The 19,727-nt window shown below is 45.5% G+C and overlaps 1 protein-coding gene across 1 annotated transcript in view; it reads right to left on the reverse strand.

Moving 5' to 3' along the window:
* Positions 1-6,600: 6,600 nt before the first annotated feature.
* The window catches only part of NKAIN1 (sodium/potassium transporting ATPase interacting 1), a 132,756-nt gene continuing 119,629 nt past the window's right edge, over positions 6,601-19,727 (reverse strand). Inside the window, exons 3-7 of the mRNA XM_044667965.1 lie at positions 17,849-17,929; positions 13,406-13,603; positions 8,758-8,818; positions 8,195-8,276; positions 6,601-7,121 (exon numbers count right to left, since the gene is read on the reverse strand). Coding sequence (XP_044523900.1) covers positions 7,112-7,121; positions 8,195-8,276; positions 8,758-8,818; positions 13,406-13,603; positions 17,849-17,929 — 432 coding nt within the window. The 3' untranslated portion in view covers positions 6,601-7,111. The remainder of the gene's footprint in view (positions 7,122-8,194; positions 8,277-8,757; positions 8,819-13,405; positions 13,604-17,848; positions 17,930-19,727) is intronic.

Consider the following 19,727-nt stretch of genomic DNA (forward strand, 5'->3'; position numbering starts at 1 on the left):
CATTGAGCAATCTAGTTATCCCCTAGCATTCACATTCTGACATGATAGAGACTGGAGAGAAAAAGGAGATGGCAATTCCTTAATTTCATAGGCAGAAACTAAGTCCCACAAGAATTAAGTGATCAGGGACAGCCAGATGCCTCAGTGAGTAGAATGCCAACCTGGAAGTGAGAAAAGCAAGGTTCAAATTTGGACTTGGATATTTCTTAGCTGTGTGACCCTGGGCAAGTCACTTAATCTCCTCTGCCTAATCCTTCTGCTTCCCATACCATTCAATTCCAAGACCTAAGGTAAGATTTAAAAAAAAAACAAAAAACTAGAATTAAGTGATTGCCTAAGGGTTTTGCAGTTGGCAAAGAAAGGATTTGAGATTGGAATCCAGGTGGTTTTTAAATTTAAATTTAATTTTCAAATTTTCTCCCTCTATCCCCATTGAGAAGTTCTTATCTTTTTACTCTGTCCCCACTTTAAGGAAGCCTGGTTCCTTTTCACTATGCCACACTCTGAGTCCACAGCCTCCAAAGAAGAGTTAGAGACAGGGAATTTACTACAGCCCCTCCTTTCCTGAGAGATGCTGGTGATACTGAAATGATAAACCTCTAATGAGGATGGGGGAGGGAGGGAGAAGCCCCTTTGGGTCTCTGTTCTCTTGAGTCACACAGTACACCAGATTGAGATCTGGGGGTAAGGAGATAGCCTCCCTCATGTCCAGTTTAAAAATTGGGCAGCAGGGATTTGAGTTGAATTTTTAATCTTCCCATATCTAGAGACCCATCCCACCTCCACCCTTTTGCCTAACTTGTCAGTCATTTTTCAGTCCTGTCTGTGACCCCATTTGGGGTTTTCTTGGCAAAGATACTAGAATGGTTTGCCATTTCCTTCTAGAACTCATTTTACATATGGGGAAACTGAGGCAAACAGGATTAAGTGACTTGATCAGGGTCACATTTGATCTCAGCTCCTCTTGACTCTAGAGCCAGCACTCTACCTCTTATGCCATCTCACTTCCTCCAACTAGTTTGCTGAATCTTAGAATTATGTTTCTTCTAGGAAGAATAGCTTCCCTGGTGTGCTCTCTTCCTAGAAAAATCATCCAGCATTTTCTCCAGATCTCTCCTTCATCTCTTCATGGCCTACTTTGTATGTATTTCTGGGTGTATATTTTATCTCCCCATCAGTGATGTTGGAGATAGCCTAGCGGGCAGGACCCAGGCTATTTCCCTGCTTCTAATATACTCATTTATTATTGTATTTTATACTATATATACTTATGATTTAAATGACACTCAAGTGGGAAGCATCTTGGGTCTCTCATACACAACCCAAGATAATATGGCTCCCTCATGGCTATAGACACGCACGTAATGGGGAACACACACATGAAGTCTCCTGGGTTTCATGATCTCCAGAAACTCATCATTCTGCAAGGCAAAATCAACTCCGACATTACCCTGCTCAGTTGTCTCTCGCCCCAATGGCGCCACTTCCTCATGCTCCCCAGTCTTCCCTCATTTCTTCTTCTTCATGGGTTATCTTCCCCCTTTAGATCAGGAGCTCCTTGAGGGCAGGGACCTTTTTGTCTCCAGCCTTTCTTTATATCTCCCAGCACTTCACAGTGCTTGGTACATAGAAGGCACTTAATAAATGTTTATGGACTCTTGATGTCATATGTGAACCACGCAGACACATAGATGTCATACTACTCTTCAGCAAAGCCTTTCTCCCGCCCCATACTAATTTCTGCTGAAGCATGAATGTACCACTGAGGGAGAAACGGGGAGCAGCCCATGTCAGAGAAGTCAAAGCACCCCAGCTCCCTGGAAGGCCATCTCCTATGTGGACTGCCTTTTCCATTAGAACATGAGCTCTTAGAAAGCAGGAACAATCTAATTCTGCTTGTATCTCCAGCACTTAGCAAAGTGATTTGATACAGTAAGCAATTAGTAAATGTTTTTTCATTCATTCCTGGCCAACTGGGTCCTGGGCTAAATAGTGAGTAGTGCCTTATAATAGCTAGCATTGATAGAGGCAGGTTCCCAGAATTATCTCATTCAATACAATCCTGGGAGGTATTATTTTTCCCTTTTTATATAGAAGGAAACTGGGGCAAATGTTAAGTGACTTGTCCAGGCTGATACAGCTAGTGTCTGAGGTCAAATTTGAACTTGGGTCTTCCTGACTCCAGGTCCAACATACTATACGCTGTGCCCCTTAGATGCCTCCTTTCCATGGTAAAGTCTTAGCTCCTTCTCATCCTTTCCTGATACCTATAACTCAGTCAGACTATTTCCTTCTTCTTATACCAGAATGCAATCAGGCTAGTCTCTAGGGTTTTTTTAGCCACAGACTACTTTTAGCCTGATTGGTTCCACCCCCATTCCTCCCCACCCATTTCCCATCCTTCCTATCCACAGCTAGAGACCCAATCAATCTTCCCAATATAAAAGTGATTTATCACTCTCCTGGCTAAAATCTTTCAATGGCTCCCTACTGCCTAAAGTCCAAATTCCTTGGCTTCAGAGCTGGATGACACCATAAATGGAGTCAAGAAGATTTGAGTTTAGACTTTGAAAGAATCCAGCTGGGGGGAAGGGGTAGCTAGGTAGTTCAGTGGACAGAGCACCAGGACTAGATTCAGAAGGACTTGGGTTCAAATCTGACCTTACACACTTCCTAGCTGGGTGACCCTGGATGAGTCACTTTAACCCAATTCCCTAACCCTTACCATTCTTTTGCCTTAGAACCAATCATTATGGATTCTAAGGCATAAAGTAAGGGTTTTATTTTTTTTTTTTTAAGAAAGAAAAAGAACTAAACTGATTAGCATGAGAATTGACTAAGATTCTAGAGGACTAACTATGAAACATACTACCCACCTCTTGATAGAAAGGGGAAAAGTCTCAGAGTGCAGAATGAGGTACAAATTTTTTAGGGACGTAACCAATGTAGAAATGTGTTTTGCTCTATGTTTTTGTAATAGGGGTTTTACTCTCCTTTTATCCTCAATTGGGGAAGGAGGGCCTATTGTTTGATTTTTAAAAATCAAATAAAAAAATTTAAGTTCAAATTTGGTCTTAGACATAGAGTAGCTGCATGACCCCGAGCTAGTCATAGCCTTCATTTACTTCAGTTTCTTCACCTGTAAAATGAGCTTAATGCTAGCACCTTCCTCCCAAGGTGGTTTTAAGGACATTTATAAAAGCATTACAGAAAAACTAACTAATTATTATCTAGTCCTCACCTGCCTTTACAGCATTCTTTCCCTTTCCTCCAAGACAGGATGGTCCAGTCCAACCATGTGTCCTTATTATTACCAAAATGTGTTGTGTACATTCCAACCTCTTTTTCAACAACCCCCTCTTCCTGCCAGAGATATCTTCTGTCCCTCAATCCTACTCAGTCTTCAAAGTTCAAATCAAGGACCATGTTATATTTGAGAAAAGAGTCATCTACATTTTGGAATACACCCTGGATTTGGTATCAGACCTACAGTAAATCTGGAAGAGACTAGATGACGACTTTGGGGACATTGTAGATGGGATTTGTGTTTTGAGAGGGATTCGTTTAAAGGATCATGGTAGAGCATAAAGGATATTGACTCTGGGGTCAGATGACATGGGTTCTGATATATACTGTAAGAGTCAACTAATCTCCTTGGGCCTCAGTTTCCTCATTTGTAAGTGAAGTTGGATTATCTGACTTCTGGACTTCCTAAGCTATGAACTTTGAGATTCTGGGGTGGACACAAAGGGAATCTTGACCACAGCTGTCAAAATGCCCGCATTCACTCTTGTCATAGGACCACCTGTCTGGGCCATGACCATCAGGTGGTGCCTGGTTCTTGACTAGTCCTGGCTCTTCCCTTGGCCAGCTTGTTCATTTGAGTTGTACATCTCAATGTGTTTTGGTTTTGAGTTCTTGGCTCTTGGTGGATCTTGCCATCCTCTCCAGATAGCTGTGATGCTCCCCTATCATATCCCTGCCCCTGGGGTTGGTAGACTGCTGGACTCATCGGGGAGACAGAGTCATTAAACAAAGCCCTTCCTCAGTAGCATCAGTTGTGAGATTCTTCATGACCCTATTTGGGGTTTTCTCAGCAAAGTTAGTGGAATGATTTGCCATTTCTTTCTCAGCTTGTTTTACAGAAGAGGAAACAGAGGCAACTAGGATGAAGCGACTTGCCCAGAGTCACACAGTTACTGTTTTGAGACCTGATTTTAACTCAGATCTGATTCCAATCCTGGCACTCAATCCACTGTGCCAACAAGCTGTCTGCACCTAGTAGTGTGCTCAGTGAAATGTTGTTCAACGTGTGGGCTGTGATACTGAGAGAGAATGTGTCCCTACATCATTTCATCTGCAGCCCAAATCCCCAATACCCTGCTTGCTTCCTTCATCCTCTTGGCCATTAAGTGCCACATTCCCAATCTCTAGGAGTCTTCTCTGTCTGATCTTCATTGCTCCACAGGGTGTACTCTTGTCTTTTTAACCACTTCCCCAAGCTAGTTTTTCTGCCCCTGGGACAGGATGTGAGAGGTTTGGTCCCTGTCAGTCAGGATATGGGAGGAAAAGGAAGAGAAAACACCATTTTTAATCAACCCACCTGCACAGAAACCAAGGGAGCACCTTTGAGGGAATGCAGGGGGTTGGGGGTGTGTGGTGTCCCTCTGGCCCAAATTAGAAAAGAAACCAGTTCACTTTACAAAGACTGTCTTAAAAAATCAAAAGGCTTCAAAGCACCAGTGGCTAAACCCGTTGAGTAAAAATACCGGAGTAGGGTGGAAAGGGGGGAGGGGAGGAGAAAATCAACTTGGGGATGGTGGGGGCTGAGAGGGGAAGCTGAGGAAGGATCTGGCCCAAGAGAGAAGACAGAAATCTAGGAATGTGTGCAGAAATCCTTGGAAGAAGGGAGGGCCTTGGAGAGGGTGCCACTTGAAGCAATTGGCCCAGAGACTGGAAGCATAAAAGGAAGGTAAGAGGGAATGCCAAACCTGGAGGGAGCTAACCTGAAAGGAGTTGTTTCCTCCCTCTTTGGTCTCTAGCTGACCAGAGGGCTAGAGAAAAGGGGTTTGAGTGCCAAGAGCCCCTGTCCTAGGAAGGAGGCATCAAAGGAGTAAATAAATGTCCCCAAGGGAGCTGGAGCCTGGGCAGAACAGGGAAGGACTATTGCTAAGTCCTGGACTAGAGGGTTAAGGGACTGACCCAGTTTTGGGAACACTTCACCCCTAGAGGGATTAGTGACTGCCAAAGGCCATGAGAGGCCAGAGGAGGTCATCAAAGGCCAAGATGAGATTTAGTTCCTTTTTCTCTTGAGATGCCTGTATTCCACAAGGCAATCCCCTGTCCAAGTGTCCCCCTACAGTTCCTCTCTCCAGACTTAATCGGCAGAATCCTTTCATTGTGCTGGATCAGGAAAGGGAATGGTACTCTCTTTTGAGCCAGGTGTCCAAAGCATTCTATCCAGAACTTAGTCCTGGTAGGACTGACCCTACCAAAAGAGGCTGATTCACCTGGGTTACTGTGTCTTGCCCCTAAGAAGGGAGGGAGGCAACAAGATGTCTCCTACCATTATGTTCCACCATAAAGGAGACACCAGTTTCTCCAGAGAGGCAATGGGCACTCTGCCCTTCCAATATCCTGGTCCCCCCTCTAGCGCACTCTCTCCTTCCTTCTGTGTCACAGATGTGAAAAGTACATCAGATTTGGCCCCCAAACTCCCTAATACCTTGGATTCCTGAGTTTTAAGGGGGTTTGATAGGCCCTACAGAAAGAGGGGTCACCCAGGAAGGTGTGTGTGTGTGAGATGTTAATTATAAACCTGGACATTTCTTACTCTTTCCCAGAGTTCAAGACACACAGAAAGAGACAGAGACAGAGGGACAAAGAGACAGACACAAAGTGACAGAGAGAGACTGAGGGGGAGGAAGAGAAGGAGAGAGAGACAGAGGAGGGGAGGAGAAGAGAGAGAGAGGGAGGGGGGAGGGAAGGAGACAGACAGACAGACAGAGAGAGAGGGAAGGAGACAGACGGAGAGGAGCTTTGTGGGTCAGGAAGTGGGTGGGGCTTGAGAAGGGGACAAAGGAAAGGTATACTAAGAAATGAAAGAGTAAGATGTAAAGCCAGGCTTGGGAGGAATCACTCTAACAGGCCCAGGTAGAAGTAATCCCAGAAGGAAAAGGGCCGGCCTCAGACTTGGCTTTCCTTTCTGGAAGGGCTGGGTGGGGAGCCCCTGGACAAAGGTGAAATGCATTCCTTCCGATGGGTCACTGGCCTCTGGCCGCTTCTCCACACCAAGAAGTGCCCTATTGCTTAAACAGAGCCCCTGGTAGATGGCCCTGGCAGTGGAGCTAGGCTGGAGGATGGGTGTGAGGCAGCGAGGAGGCTGAGGGGAAGATGGTGGCTGTACCTGAGTGGTGGTGGGAGCTATAAAGCTAAGAGCCACGGGGCTGTCCGATGCAGGCGATGTAGGTGGGGTTGAGGCTGCTATCTGAGCTGTATGGGTGGGGTGCCAGGTTACCGGGGAGCCCAGTGAGGTCTGGCTGGTAGGTGTAGAGGGGGGGGACAAAGGGTAGTCTGGGGCTGAGGCTAGGGCTGAAGGAAGTTTTCGTGTATTGTTTGCCTTTGGGGTCTTTTGACAATCTGTCCTCCCAGAAGGTGGGTGTCCACCCCACCCCACCCCCCCGCAACAGAAAGGGGAGGGGGCTCCACTGCGGGGGGAGGGGCTCCCCAGTGGAAGGAGTGGCAATGGCGGTAAAGGGAGGAGGAGGGCGGGTAGGATCAGAGAGGGGAGGTACAGGCTCAGTACCAGGGCCAAGTTTAAAAAACAAAATAAAACATACAAATCCCACGAGTTCCTTCCCCGCCCTCCCCCCAAGTTGCCGGGGCTCCGCCCGCAGGTCCGAGCCGGGGCTGTGTCCTCGCGGTCCAGCAGGGGGCGCGCCTGTCCGTGGCTCCGTGTGTGGCCGCCCCGCAGCGTGGGCGCTGGGCCTTGGCCCAGAGGAGAGCTCGGCTGGACGGGCCAGGTATGAAGAGGAAGGTGGCTCCACTACGGCACAGGAATGTCCGGAGGGCGGGGTCCAGTGTCCAGCGCCGCGGCGGGCCGGAGCGTGGGCTACCCCGACCTGGGGGGAAAGCGGGAGGGAATCACTGCCGAGGAAGCAAGGAGGAACCCCTCCCCTGGCCCGCCCCATCTCTAGCCCCGGTCCCAATGGCTCCTCCTCCTAGCTGTGCCCTGACGCTGCCTGTGCTAGCCCTAGTCCCCCCCTCACCCCCACCCCCGGGTTCCAATTCCCAATTCCAGTAGTGCCCTCCGCGCCCCCGGCCCCGCCGCGCTCTTGGCTCACAGGACCACACACTCAGAGCCCGAATGAGAGGACCCTATAAGCCTTGCAGTGCAAGCGGCTCTCGACCCCGTGTGCTGTCCACAGGAGCTTTGGAGGTCTAGACAAGCCTTCTCAAAAACAAGTTTTTAAGAGCATTAAGTGAGGGGCAGCTAGAGGACTCAGGGCATTGAGAGCCAAGTCTGGAGACACTTCCTAGCTGTGTGACCCTGCCCAAGTCACTTAATCCCCACTTAAGTGCCTCTCTTCTGCCTTGGAACCAATACACAGTATTGATTCTAAGAGAAGGGTTTTTAAAAAAGCATTAAAATAAATAGGATAACAAAGGAAACCAATTACATTGAAAGTTATTTTTAAAAAAACATAGGTTATCGACAGCATTTATAAAGCACTTTAAAGTTTGCAAAGCACTTTGCAACTATCTCATTTTATCCTCACAAAAATCCATTTCAAAGAGGAGGAAACTGAGGCAGACCGGTTGAGTGACTCACTCACAGTCATACATCCAGTAGAGAACTAGAACTGGGGTCTTCCTAACTCCAGGTCTAACACTCTATCCCCTGGATCACCTGGTTTGATTATTTTAAGAACCTAGATCCAGTCTAACCCCTTCATTTTATGGTCATTTCTTCCCCTGTAATCATGTTTCACTCTTTTTACAAATGAGGAAACTGAGGAGACTCAGAGAAGTCACTAGCCCAAGGTCTAGTCCAAATTGGGTCCTCCTATTCCAGTTCCTGCACTCCCTCTCTGTGCCAGGCTGCCAGGCCTGGCTCTGTGCCCAGTCTTGTCTCAGGTCCTGGCTCTAACTATGCCCCACCCCTGTCCTATTGCCTCGACACCCCTGGACTCACGTGTAGAGAGGCTGCAATTGTAAATGCGAAGTCTTCTGGGGGGCCTGGTAACCGTAGGAATCAAAGCCTCCAATGAAGTCAACTGTGGAGAGAGGGACCCGGGGGGCTCAGCAGAGGCAAGGCAATGGCCAGGACGGGGCAGGGTTGGCCTAAGAGGGACAAAAGTTATCTAGATGGGGTGGGACAGTGAGGGGGCAGGTCCAGCCCAAAAGGCTGGGTGTGCCCAGAGGGGCCTGAGAGGTGTGTGTGTGTGTGTGTGTGTGTGTGTGTGTAATGGAGAGGATTGCTGTCAGTTAGGGTCCTGGGGCAGAGTCTGGGAGCTGGGGGTACTCCATTGGGCTGAAGACCTTATCTTCCTCAGCCCCAGAAGACCCATCTCCTCTGGGGCACAGGGGCCTGCCTGGAGCAGAGACCCAGGAATACAGAAGCAGGATTCCCTCCCATTCTCCCTGCTTCAGTCCTGCCCTCCACTGCTTCCGATGCCCAGGCCTGGAGGGGCACTGTGGGGTACCAGCAGGCCATCTGGGAACCCCCACATCCAGGAATCTAGGTGTGGCACTCACAGCTGTCCTCTTCCTCCAGGAACACTTTGCTGACGTAGCAGGCATACACAAAACCAAATAGCTAGAGGAAGAGGGGAGATGGGTGACAGTCAGTGGAGCAAGGGGTGGGGAACCCTCTCCCCCCAGGTCCAGTCTTCCCCTGGGCACAGTGCTGAGTACTCTCCTCTTTTGAAGGGATTCTCCACCCTCCACCCAACCCTGAGTGACTGGTGCCCAAAAGTTCATCTCCCTGTGACCCACTTGCCCACTCTCAGACTCCACCAGGCTGGTGCTTAGACACAAGGACCATTACTCTAAGTCTGTACTGAGAGCTTCTTTGTTGTGGGGCATCGGCAGCCAGAATTAATGTTCCATTGGAGGAACCTTTGAGAGAGAACCCAAGATATCTTCCTGATTGGGAGAAGGCATCCACTGAAGGTGGCTCCATCTGTCAGCTCATTAATGGGGGCATTCCCTCCAAAGGTGCTGCCTGAAGCCCACTCGCACACCCCCCTCCTTCAGGACTCATCCATGCTCTCCCAGATATCGCACACACAGCAGGAGGGATGCCTGAGGAGACTCTAAATTTCAGAAGAATTGGGATTCAGCATTGCAGGTGTGATCTGACCAGCCAAACCACAGGTTCTGCCAAAAAACCATCAAGGATTGGCAGAGCACCTTCTATTGGTTCTCTCACTTAAGCCTTACTATAGGTGGCACAGAGAATAGAGTGCTGGAACTGGAATCAGGAAAATGTGAGTTCCAATCCAGCCTTAGACACTTACTAGCCTTGTGCCTCTGGACAGGTCATTTAACCTTGATCTGCCTCAGTTTTCTCAATTGTTAAAATGAGAATAATAGAACCTATTTTGTAGGATTGTTGTAAGGATCAAGTGAGATTTCTTTCTTCATTTCTGAATTTTTGTGAAGTGCCTAAAACATAGCAGGTGTATATGCTTATTCCCTTCCCTGTTGTGTCTGACTCTTTCTGATCTCATTTTGAGTTGATTTATTTATTTTTGGTGGGGCAAAGATATCAGAGTGGTTTGCCATTTCCTTCTCCAGCACATTTTACAGATGAGAAATGGAGGCTAACAGGGGTAAGTGACTTGCCCAGGGTCACACAACTAGTAAGTGTCTGAGGCAGGATTTGAACTCATGAAGGTGTCTTCCTAATTCCAACCTTAGTACTTTATCCATTGTGCCACCAAGATGGCCCTTTTCCTTCTCTACTGCCCTGGGGAAGTAGTTACTACATTTGAGAGTGGCTAGCGTCCTAGCCTTAGAGTCACAAAGACCTGAGTTCACATACTGTTTCTGACAGAACTAGCTATGTGACCCTGATCAAGGTACTGAATCTCTGTCTGTTGGTTCATTTATCAAAGAAAAGAGTCGGATGAGATGGCTTTTGGTCTCCTCCAATTTTAAATAGACTTGAGGTTCTAGCTGTTTCACCTCTGGGATTTCACTAGGCCAGCTACAATAGGTGTGGCATCTCTCTGCATCAATGCACTCGGTGGCCAAGTGACCACTTCCTGGAGTCTGAATTTCCTGTAAAATGAGGGAGTAGGGCTGGATGACCTCAAAGGTTCCTTCCAGCTCAAAATCAATTATGATTCAGCAGCAGCTTTTCTATAAATTATGCTTTTAAGTGAAAGGGAGGGAGTGATCTTTCCATGGTCAAACTTATCCTTTGTAACTGTTAGAGGCAGGATGTGAACCCAGGTCTTCATGATTCCAAAGTTGGCCCTTGTATCTGCTATGCCAATAGCTCATCTTGCTTCATGTATTATTATTTTACCCAACTTACAGATGAGAAAATTTCTCTGAGGCTCACAAAAGTCACACAGCTAGTTAAACATTGGAAGTGGGACTTGAACTAATATCTTCAGCCTAACGATCTAGAAAAGCCTTCCTCTAGGTGTTTTAACATTTTGTGGGTACCAGTATGGCACTGAGGCTGCCAACCAAGTAGCTGTTGCTCTGTGGCTGGCCCATCTCCCTTTCTGCTCATATCCTTCTTGTAAAAGATGCTCTCACCCTCATTATTTCTCACTGGATTGTCACCAAATCCCTATGGCTGAGGCAAGGAAGGGATGAGTATCCTCATTTGACAGGTGAGGACACTGAGAGGGAGAAACAATGAAGCATCTTCTCATCCCAGGTCATAGTCAGGATCAAGGTCTCTTGAGACTGAAATAAGTGTGATTTGAACTGAATTTATTCACTTATTCTGATCAATTCAATGATCCTAGACAATTCTGAAGGATTCATGATGAAACACACTGTCAACCTTTAGAGAGAAAATTGATTGAGTGCAGATTGAAACATAGTCTTTTTTTACTTTATTTTTCTTGTTTTTTTTTTCAGTGTGGCTAATATGGAAATAGGTTTTGCATGATTTCCCATGTATTACTGATATCATGCTGCATGTCTTTAATGGGTAGGGGAGAGACTGGAGGGAGAAAATTTGGAACTGAAAAAAAATTTTTAAATTAATGTCAAAAGTAAATAATTTTTTGGAAAAAAAGAATTTATTAGCTCTATGCAGGTGACTCCCAGATTTATTTATCTAGTCCTACCTTCTGCCTTTGGGCTCTAGTCCGGCATCACTAACTGCCTCATCAACATGCAGTTTCTGCTCTGGATGGGCCCATCTAGGCCTTATCTTGCCCAGTTCCAGTTCCTCTCTGAACTGCTCAGTCATTTCCAACCCATGCTGCCTTCCTACTCCCTTCCTACCTTTTCCAGCTCTCTTCTTTGTCTCTTTCCCATTAGAAGGTAAGCTTTCTGAGGGCAGAAATTGTCTTTCTGGCTTATAATGCATATCCAACATATAGCACAATATTTGGAATGCAATAAGTGCTTAATAAATGTCCTGCTTATCTATCTATCTATCTATCTATCTATCTATCTATCTATCTATCTATCTATCTATCTATCTATCTCTTTGCCTCAACTGCTCAACTGTAAAATGGTCATAATAATAGCATTCACCTGGCAGGGCTGTTGTGAGGATCAAATGAGACATTTTTTAAAAGTGCTTATTATAGTGGTTGGAACATAATAAGCACTAAGTGTTTCTATCTATCTATCTATCTATCTATCTATCTATCTATCTATCTATCTCTTTGCCTCAACTGCTCAACTGTAAAATGGTCATAATAATAGCATTCACCTGGCAGGGCTGTTGTGAGGATCAAATGAGACATTTTTTAAAAGTGCTTATTATAGTGGTTGGAACATAATAAGCACTAAGTGTTTCTATCTATCTATCTATCTATCTATCTATCTATCTATCTATCTATCTATCTATCTGTCTGTCTGTCTGTCTAACTATCAATCATCTACCTACCTTTCTACTTCTATCTGTTATCTATTTAAGAATCTACCTATCCATCTAACCTATCCAATCTCTCTCTCTCTCTCTCTCTCTCTCTCTCTCTCTCTCTCTCTCTCTCATCTCAAACTGTAGATCTCAGAAATGGCTCAAAACTCAGCATGTCCAGAATGTGTTCCCTTTAATGTTCCTCCCTCAAAATTTCCCAGAAATCAAAGGTACAATCATTATTTTCATATTCCATTAAAGGGTGCAGTCTTGGCATTTGTCTTCCACTCTGGCCTCTCACTTATCTCAAAAATGCATTCATTTGCCAAATCTTGCCATTTCTAGCTCCCTAGCCTCTTTGACTCTGACCCCCTTCTCTCTACTCACCCAGCCACCACCTTAGTTCCAGCTCTCATCATTTTCCTTTGAAATTATTGCAACAGTCTCTCAGTTGGGCTGCCTGTCTCACATTTCTCTGTCCTCCACTCTAGTCTCCAATCAGCTGCCAGGGAGGTTTTCCTTAAGTGCAGATCTGAACGTCTTATTCCCCTACTTAATAAACTCTTGCGGCCCCTTGTTGCCTCTAGGATAACAAATGAACTCTTCTGGCTTTTAAAGTCCTTCATAACTTGGCCCCAATTTGTCTTTCCCGACTTAATATATATACTCATTTTCCTGTATATTATGATCCAGCCCAAACTAGAATTCTCTCTATTCTTCACATACAGTTTTCCAGCTTCTACCTCCTTGCCTTTGAACTAGTTATTTTCCATGCTTGGAGTGCACTTTCTTAATTTCTGCCTCAAAGAATCTGTTGATTCCGTCAAAGCAGAGCCAAACCATTGCCTTTTATTTGATGCCTTTCCTGATCTCTGCCCTGCCCCCTCCCAGCTGTTGGATCCTCCACCCCCTAACTTTACCTGATATTAATTTTGTATTTATTCTGCATGCATTTAGATACACACGTGTTGTTTTTCCAGAGACAACCTTATTAAAGGTCTAAGGGTCCTTGAGAGCAGAAATGGTTTCATTTTTGTCTTTGTATCCCCAGCAACTGGCACACTTCCTGGCACATGTGAGTGCTTAATAATTCTTGCTGATTGGTTGATTGTACCAGACTGTGTACCTGGAGGGAAAATCCCTAAGAGCTCTCTTAGCTACCTGCCTCTCTCACAGGGTTGGGGAAACATCATGATTCTGTGCTGGGGTTTAGAATTACTCTGGTCCTTTGCCAGTAGGTTGGGAGGGGAAACGGAAGATTCTAGCTTTTAGACCAGAGCAGTTCATTATTACAGAGAGAAACTTGGGGGAAGACTTGTGGGGGGCTGCCAGGTAACTCACTGCCAGGAAGATCTGAAGGGCGCTGCTGAGCACCTCAATGTAGGGGTAGTCAAGCAGGCAGCCAGTGACGGTAATGACATGGTGGTCTTCCAGGGCCAGGCGGGAGTTCAGCACGGGTGTCACCAGGCAGCCAGGACCATTTTCCATCCACCAGGATCGATGCAGGGAGGTATTGAAGGTCATGATGAAGTCTCGGTCCTAAAGGGATCAATGTCCAAGACGTCTAAGCCCCATCTCACCTACTTCCAACTATCCTCATTTAGGTCAAGATGGCCCCAGGGGAAGAGAAGAGGCCTAAAAATCATTCCTTGTGAAGGGAAAAGGAAATGTTTAGCTTTCTTATCTTCAGCACCAGGAATAGGGATAGGGGTCATCTGGGACCTAACCTTCTCATTCCTTTGTAGAACTCACATCAGGGAGAGGAATCGGACTCGTTTGTTTTCTTTTACCTGTACAGCTCTTCTCCTCAGTCCTTCTTATGGGCATAAATAGAGGGGCATAGGACATCCTCAAGATTTTTATTTATTATTATTGTTACTAATGTAGAATCTGTTTCAAAAGCCTCCCCTATAAAGGCCACAGAAACTGTTACTTGCTCCTTAAGAGCCAGGGAAGTTCAGAGTGTCAGCTTAACTGTCAATCTATGAAGTATGATTTTATGAAGAGAAGAGATGAAAGAATTAATGGAGATGGCTTAAAAGAAATTGTGGAGAAGACAGAAAGAAGATGAAGAAAAACTACTTTTGAGAGGGTTAGATGTTTAACTCATATTGTAGGAAACATTTAAAAAATTCTACAAGGGGTGAATCTATTGAGGGATTGTTGAGAGTGATGATGACTTGAGGGAAGCTAGAGAAGAGTATAATGTAAAAATGTCCTGGCAATGGAACTCTTCTAACTTTTACCTTTCAAAAAGGATGAAGAGAATTGGTGAGAAAACTTTAATTATCCAGGGTGAACTGAATGGTGGAATTGTATTTCCAGAAGTAAGGAGAGGTGGCAGTGATGATCAGAGGTAACTGGCTGTGGGCTTTCTAATGGCTAAAACACTGTAAATGATTGCTTATGTCTTTGTGCTTGCATTAATTACACAGTTAATAAATTATATAGCCAGGAACTTTAATATGTATTTAATCCTGAGAGACCAGAGGTCTTGAGATTGAGAAATATGTGAGCAATTGCTTATGGAAAAGCTTTCTCCAGCTTATTAGAGATACTATCAAATAAGATGGAGTAGAGAATCAAAGTTTAATTAATTAATGAGAGATGTTGCCATTTGGTAATTAATCAGGAGCTATTCAAACCTACCCCTTGGATTATCCTAGAATGAAGAATGATGAGTAACAACTCAAGTGGCAGGCTAAGGGGGGCCCTACAAATGAGTTATCCTATCCCTTCTGTAACTCTGCCACATTGATATTATATGATATCTACCATTTAAGTAGCATTTTCTCCCACGGACTGCAAAATGAAACACAATATGAATTCCAGACATTATTATATATTAGTAGAAATATTAACATATTAGTGAGTACTTGGAGTATAGACAGTTCTCACTTTATATAAATCTGCATTATAGACATTTGACTTTACATAAAGAATTCTGAAAGAAACCCACATGTCCAAAAAACACTTATGTTAACCTTACTGTACATTACTGTGTGCTCTTTCTTTCTGCTCCTGCCCTTTTGGCTTGGCAATCTGCACCTTCCCTCCCCATACCCCTCAAAAAACCCTTTAAAAATCTTCTCTAAGTGAAAGTAGAAAAACAGGGGTGCAGAGAGACTGGCACTCCAACTATTAAAGAACTGGGGGATTGGCTTTAGACCTCTAGCAAGAAAAAAGAAGACCTTTGCCCAGCTCCATCTACCTGTCTATGTATCTAGGCTCTGCGTGTCTGTCTTCTGTCCATCCAAGATTGGGTACCACACGTGTGCCTTGGCTCCCACAGTTTGCCATCTTCTCCTGTCTGTGTTTATGTCTGCTCCTTGTGTGATCTTCCTGCTGATTCTTGCCTGGCCCCTGCATGTTCTTCTCTTGCTCTTGCTCTTCTGTCCCTAGCCCCCATGATCTCTTGAACCTTGTGCTGGCCCCTTCCTTCCATGGCATGGTCCCCTTCTTGCTTTCCTCCCTCCATTCCCCACATCTACAGGCAAATTCACATTATGCAAAAAGTTACTTTATGTACAGGTCTGTGAAATGGTCCACTAATGGAAAATGAGACTTGTCTGTATAGTACTTTGAGGTTATATAGTGTTTTATATACATTATCTCGCACTATCCATTTTTTAAAAAACCCTTACCTTCTGCCTTAGCATCAGTACAAAGTTATCAGTTCCAAGGCAGGAAATGGGTAAGGGTGAGGTAACTGGGGTCAAGTGACTTGTGTAGGTTCTCATGGCTAGGAAGTATCTGAGACCAAATTTGAACTTGGGTCTTCCCATCTCCAGACCTGACTCTCTATCCACTGAGTCACCTAGCTGCTCCATCTCTCACCATCGTCATAGCTTTCTATACCAAAGTGCCCTTCTCTGGCCACTTCTCTCCTTTGAGGGTAGCTTCTCCATTAGGATGTGAGTTCCCTGAAGGCAGAGACTGATTTTACTTCTCCTATTTGTATCCCAAGCATTTAGCACAGTGCCTGGCATTGTAAGCACTTCATCCATCCATTCATATCGCTTTCCCTCTCCCTCTCAGAATCTCTAGTTTCCTTCAAGTTTAGCTCAAATGTCATCTTCTGTAAGAGGCCTTTCTCTGTCTCTCCCCTTTTATCCTCCCTCTCTTTGGCCTTTACCCTGATTGTTTGGTAGATAAAAGCTGCCTTCTCTGATTTTTCTCTTAAAAAAAAAAAAAACACCAAACTCTTATTTTCTGTCATATTAACAACTCTAAGACAGAAGGGCAATTGGAGTTAAGTGACTCACCCAGGGTCACACTGCTAAGAAATATTTGAGACCAAATTTGAACCCAGGTCTTCCAGGTTCGGTGCTCTATCTCCCTTGTGCTACCTAGCTGCACCCCCTATCCTTACCGTATGTTGCCCTTAAGTTACACTTTATTCCTCACCTCCATGGTTTTACAGTGGGCTGTCCCTTCTGCCTGTTGGAATCTCCCTTGGATCCTGAGCTCAAGTGACTTCTTCCTGGTTTCTCAGTTTGTTTAGGCACCCCCATTCCCTTTGCCAATCATCGTGTATTTATTCCTTCTCTGTCCTGTATCTATGTGAATGCAGATGCATGTTTTATTCCCTTTGAAGAATGGAAGCTTCAGAGGACAGGACTTGTTTCCTTTCTGTCTGCGTATCTCCAGAACTTCATTCTGGGACCATGTACCTGGCACATAGTAAGCGCTTAATAAAGGCTTTTCATTCATTCATTCATTCATGAATCTGCTGTTCATTGATTGCTCTCATTCAAACCCTGTGACAACTCCTTAGGGTAGGTAGGAGAAGTGTAATTTGCCCCGTGAAGAAACCAAGGCTCAGAGGGAGAGAGAGATGTGTCCAAAGGGACAGTCAGTGTTCTGTATGGTCCCCAGCTGGCATGTGCTCACTCCCCATGAGATGGGTGCACCCACATTCTCCCGAGTGGGACATCCTGGTCCTTCCCCTACACCTGGAAGAAGGGGAGGGACAGGCAGAGGCTCTTCCTGGATCTTTAATGGGCAGGAAGGGTCATAAGCTGAGGAAGAGGAGAAGGTGGATGTGTGTCTGCTTAGTTGTCCTTTCTGGTGGGAAGGAGTCCAGTATTTGAATGGGTCTAGGAATCTTCTATGTGACCAGCAGGGGGCAGTGGTGGGCTACACAGGTATCCTGTCCTTACATTTATTTCTCAGGGTAATGGGAGATCCTTGGGTGCTGTTACTCGGTCACAAAGGGATGGTGCAGATTGGAAGAGGGACTGTGGGTAGGCTGGCACAGGAGACAGCAGGGGAGACCCCCTAATCTTGTTTGCCGGCCATTAATGCTTGATTCTGAATCTCCATTCCCTCCTGGTAGCTGACCCAAGCTCATGCACCCTGTCTGGTACCAGAATCTCATCTCTTGGGGCAGAGCACAGGACTAGGGGATGTCGGGGCTCTTTAGCTGCAGAATTAGGGGATGTCAGGGCTCTTTAGCTCCAGGCCAAGACCAAGGAGTGGAAATTAACAGGAAATGCTATAATAATAAAGGGGAGCCCCCAAGAGCAGTCAGACCCATGAGGATAACACAGCATCTACCTCTCCCGTTTGTTGTGAGGAGCAAATGCCACATTTATAAAGTGCCTTGTGCATAGTAGATGCCATATAAATGTTGATTCCCTTCTTTTCCCCCTTCCCTACCTGGAATATGGATCTGGTTTGGGTCAGAAGCTGCCTGGGATGAGGACAGGCCAGGGAAGCCCAGACCAGCCCCACTTCAGGCTTTTCCCACTGCTATTACCAGGTTGGGGGCGGGGGGCTTACCTGAGACAAGTGCCCAACTTCCAAGTAGAAGCAGATGATGAATGCATTCCAGCCAACCCAGAGAACAAGCCAGCCTGCATACTAGGGAGAGAACAGTTGGAGAAATGAAGTTAATAGCGGGACTTAGGTGAGGAGAGCTTGAAGGGTCCTCAGAGATCATGACAAGGGAAGAGGGGACACAGAAGATATCAGGAATCTGGCGGTGCCTATCTGTCAAGGTTCAAGGAACCTGGGATGAGCAGGCTTCACTGGGACTGCAGAGGTTGGGGTCCCCAGCCCTGGTCCCAGAGGTTTCCTTGGCACAGACCAGTCTCTTTTCCAAAGTCCCACCGCCTTGGCCTTAGTTCACCTCATAACCCTGACTGGCTCAGGTTATGAACACTCCTGGCCTGATCTCACCATCATTACAACAAAAGGCAACCACTAATAACATAAATTTCATCTCGGGTGAAGGAAGAATGTTTGGAGGGATGAGTTCAGGAACAGTGAGGTCTGGGCTGGATAATTCCTGGGAGAGTCTGCAGAGCCTGAGACTGTGCAGATCCCAGAGTAGCCAGCCATTTGGGAAATGACATTCTACCAGAAAGGCCTACCCCTTGGCAGCTGACAGAGAAAAGGACAAAGCAGGAAGGAAGGGGCGGCAGGGGTGAGATGGGGCAGGGTGGGTTATTTCTATTCTGGGGTCTATTCATTTATTCATCAAACATTTATTTAGTACTTACAATGTGCCAGGCACTGTTTAAGAAGCTGGGGATACAAGAACAGAAAAAAAGATCCAGTCCCTGCCCACAAGGGGATTACGTTTTGTTGAGGGAAAGTCACATTGTATTGGATCTAGGGGTATACAGCGTGACCATAGTGCTATGTGAGAGTTCCTTATGCATTTGACTTTGCAAAACCAGAACTCCCGAAACATCTCTTTCAGGCACTAACCCTTCAATTCTAGGAGCTGTCATCAGGTCATCAGATCATGGTATCCTGGGTTGGGGCTTTTACATTACAATTCTATTTTGTACTATATTTACATATAGTACAGTTTTCCACAAGTATGCATGTATGTGTAGATTGTATGTTGCTGGTTTTTTCTCAAAGAAATCAATTGACATCATGAGATAATGTCTTGACTTGTATATGAATTAGATTTAAATGAGGCAGAGTTGCATAAAATTGTCAACCTCACTCTGTCCCAGAAGTCCAATGGCAAGACAAAAGTTAGGATGACTGGTGATGACCCAAGGATGCAGTGGACAACCTTGGCATGCATGTGTGCATTGAGTGTCTGGCAGAGGTTGCTGAGAACAATGGGTCAAAGCTCTTTTATTCCAGCTCTGCTTCTATTTTCTCCTATTACCCTTTTCTGGGGTTGGAGACCACAGCCCTTTTCTGGATATTGGACCATGGGGTTCCTTTTCCCTTATTCTCTCTTCACTGGATCCTGAAGGCTACTGAAAAAGGTGGCAACTATAGGAAGTGGTAGAAAGTCCTTTGGGAGGAAAGGAAGGGCTTACTTATTGGTGACCATTGTTATCAATGTAGAGGGGTTTGGAGGCTGTAGGTAAGAGATGAGTCCAGTTCAAACCAATAAATATTCATGAAGAATGTATATAGGGGGCAGCTAGGTGACTAGATAGATTGAAAGCCAGGCTTGGAGACAGGAGGTCCTGATTGTTCAAAAATGATCTCATCTTCACTCTGTGTGTGTTTCCTTGCTTCAAATGTGTTTCTTGTAAACAACATATCATGGGATTCTAGCTTTTCATTCACCCTGCTAACCACTTTAGTTTTATGGGTGAGTTCATCCCATTCACATTCAGTTATGATTACTGTGTATTTCCCTCCATCTTACTTTCCTCGTTTTATCTTGCTCTTTCTCTCTCCT

This window comes from Gracilinanus agilis, chromosome 3 (assembly GCF_016433145.1).
Source record: "Gracilinanus agilis isolate LMUSP501 chromosome 3, AgileGrace, whole genome shotgun sequence".
Lineage (NCBI taxonomy): Eukaryota > Metazoa > Chordata > Mammalia > Didelphimorphia > Didelphidae > Gracilinanus > Gracilinanus agilis.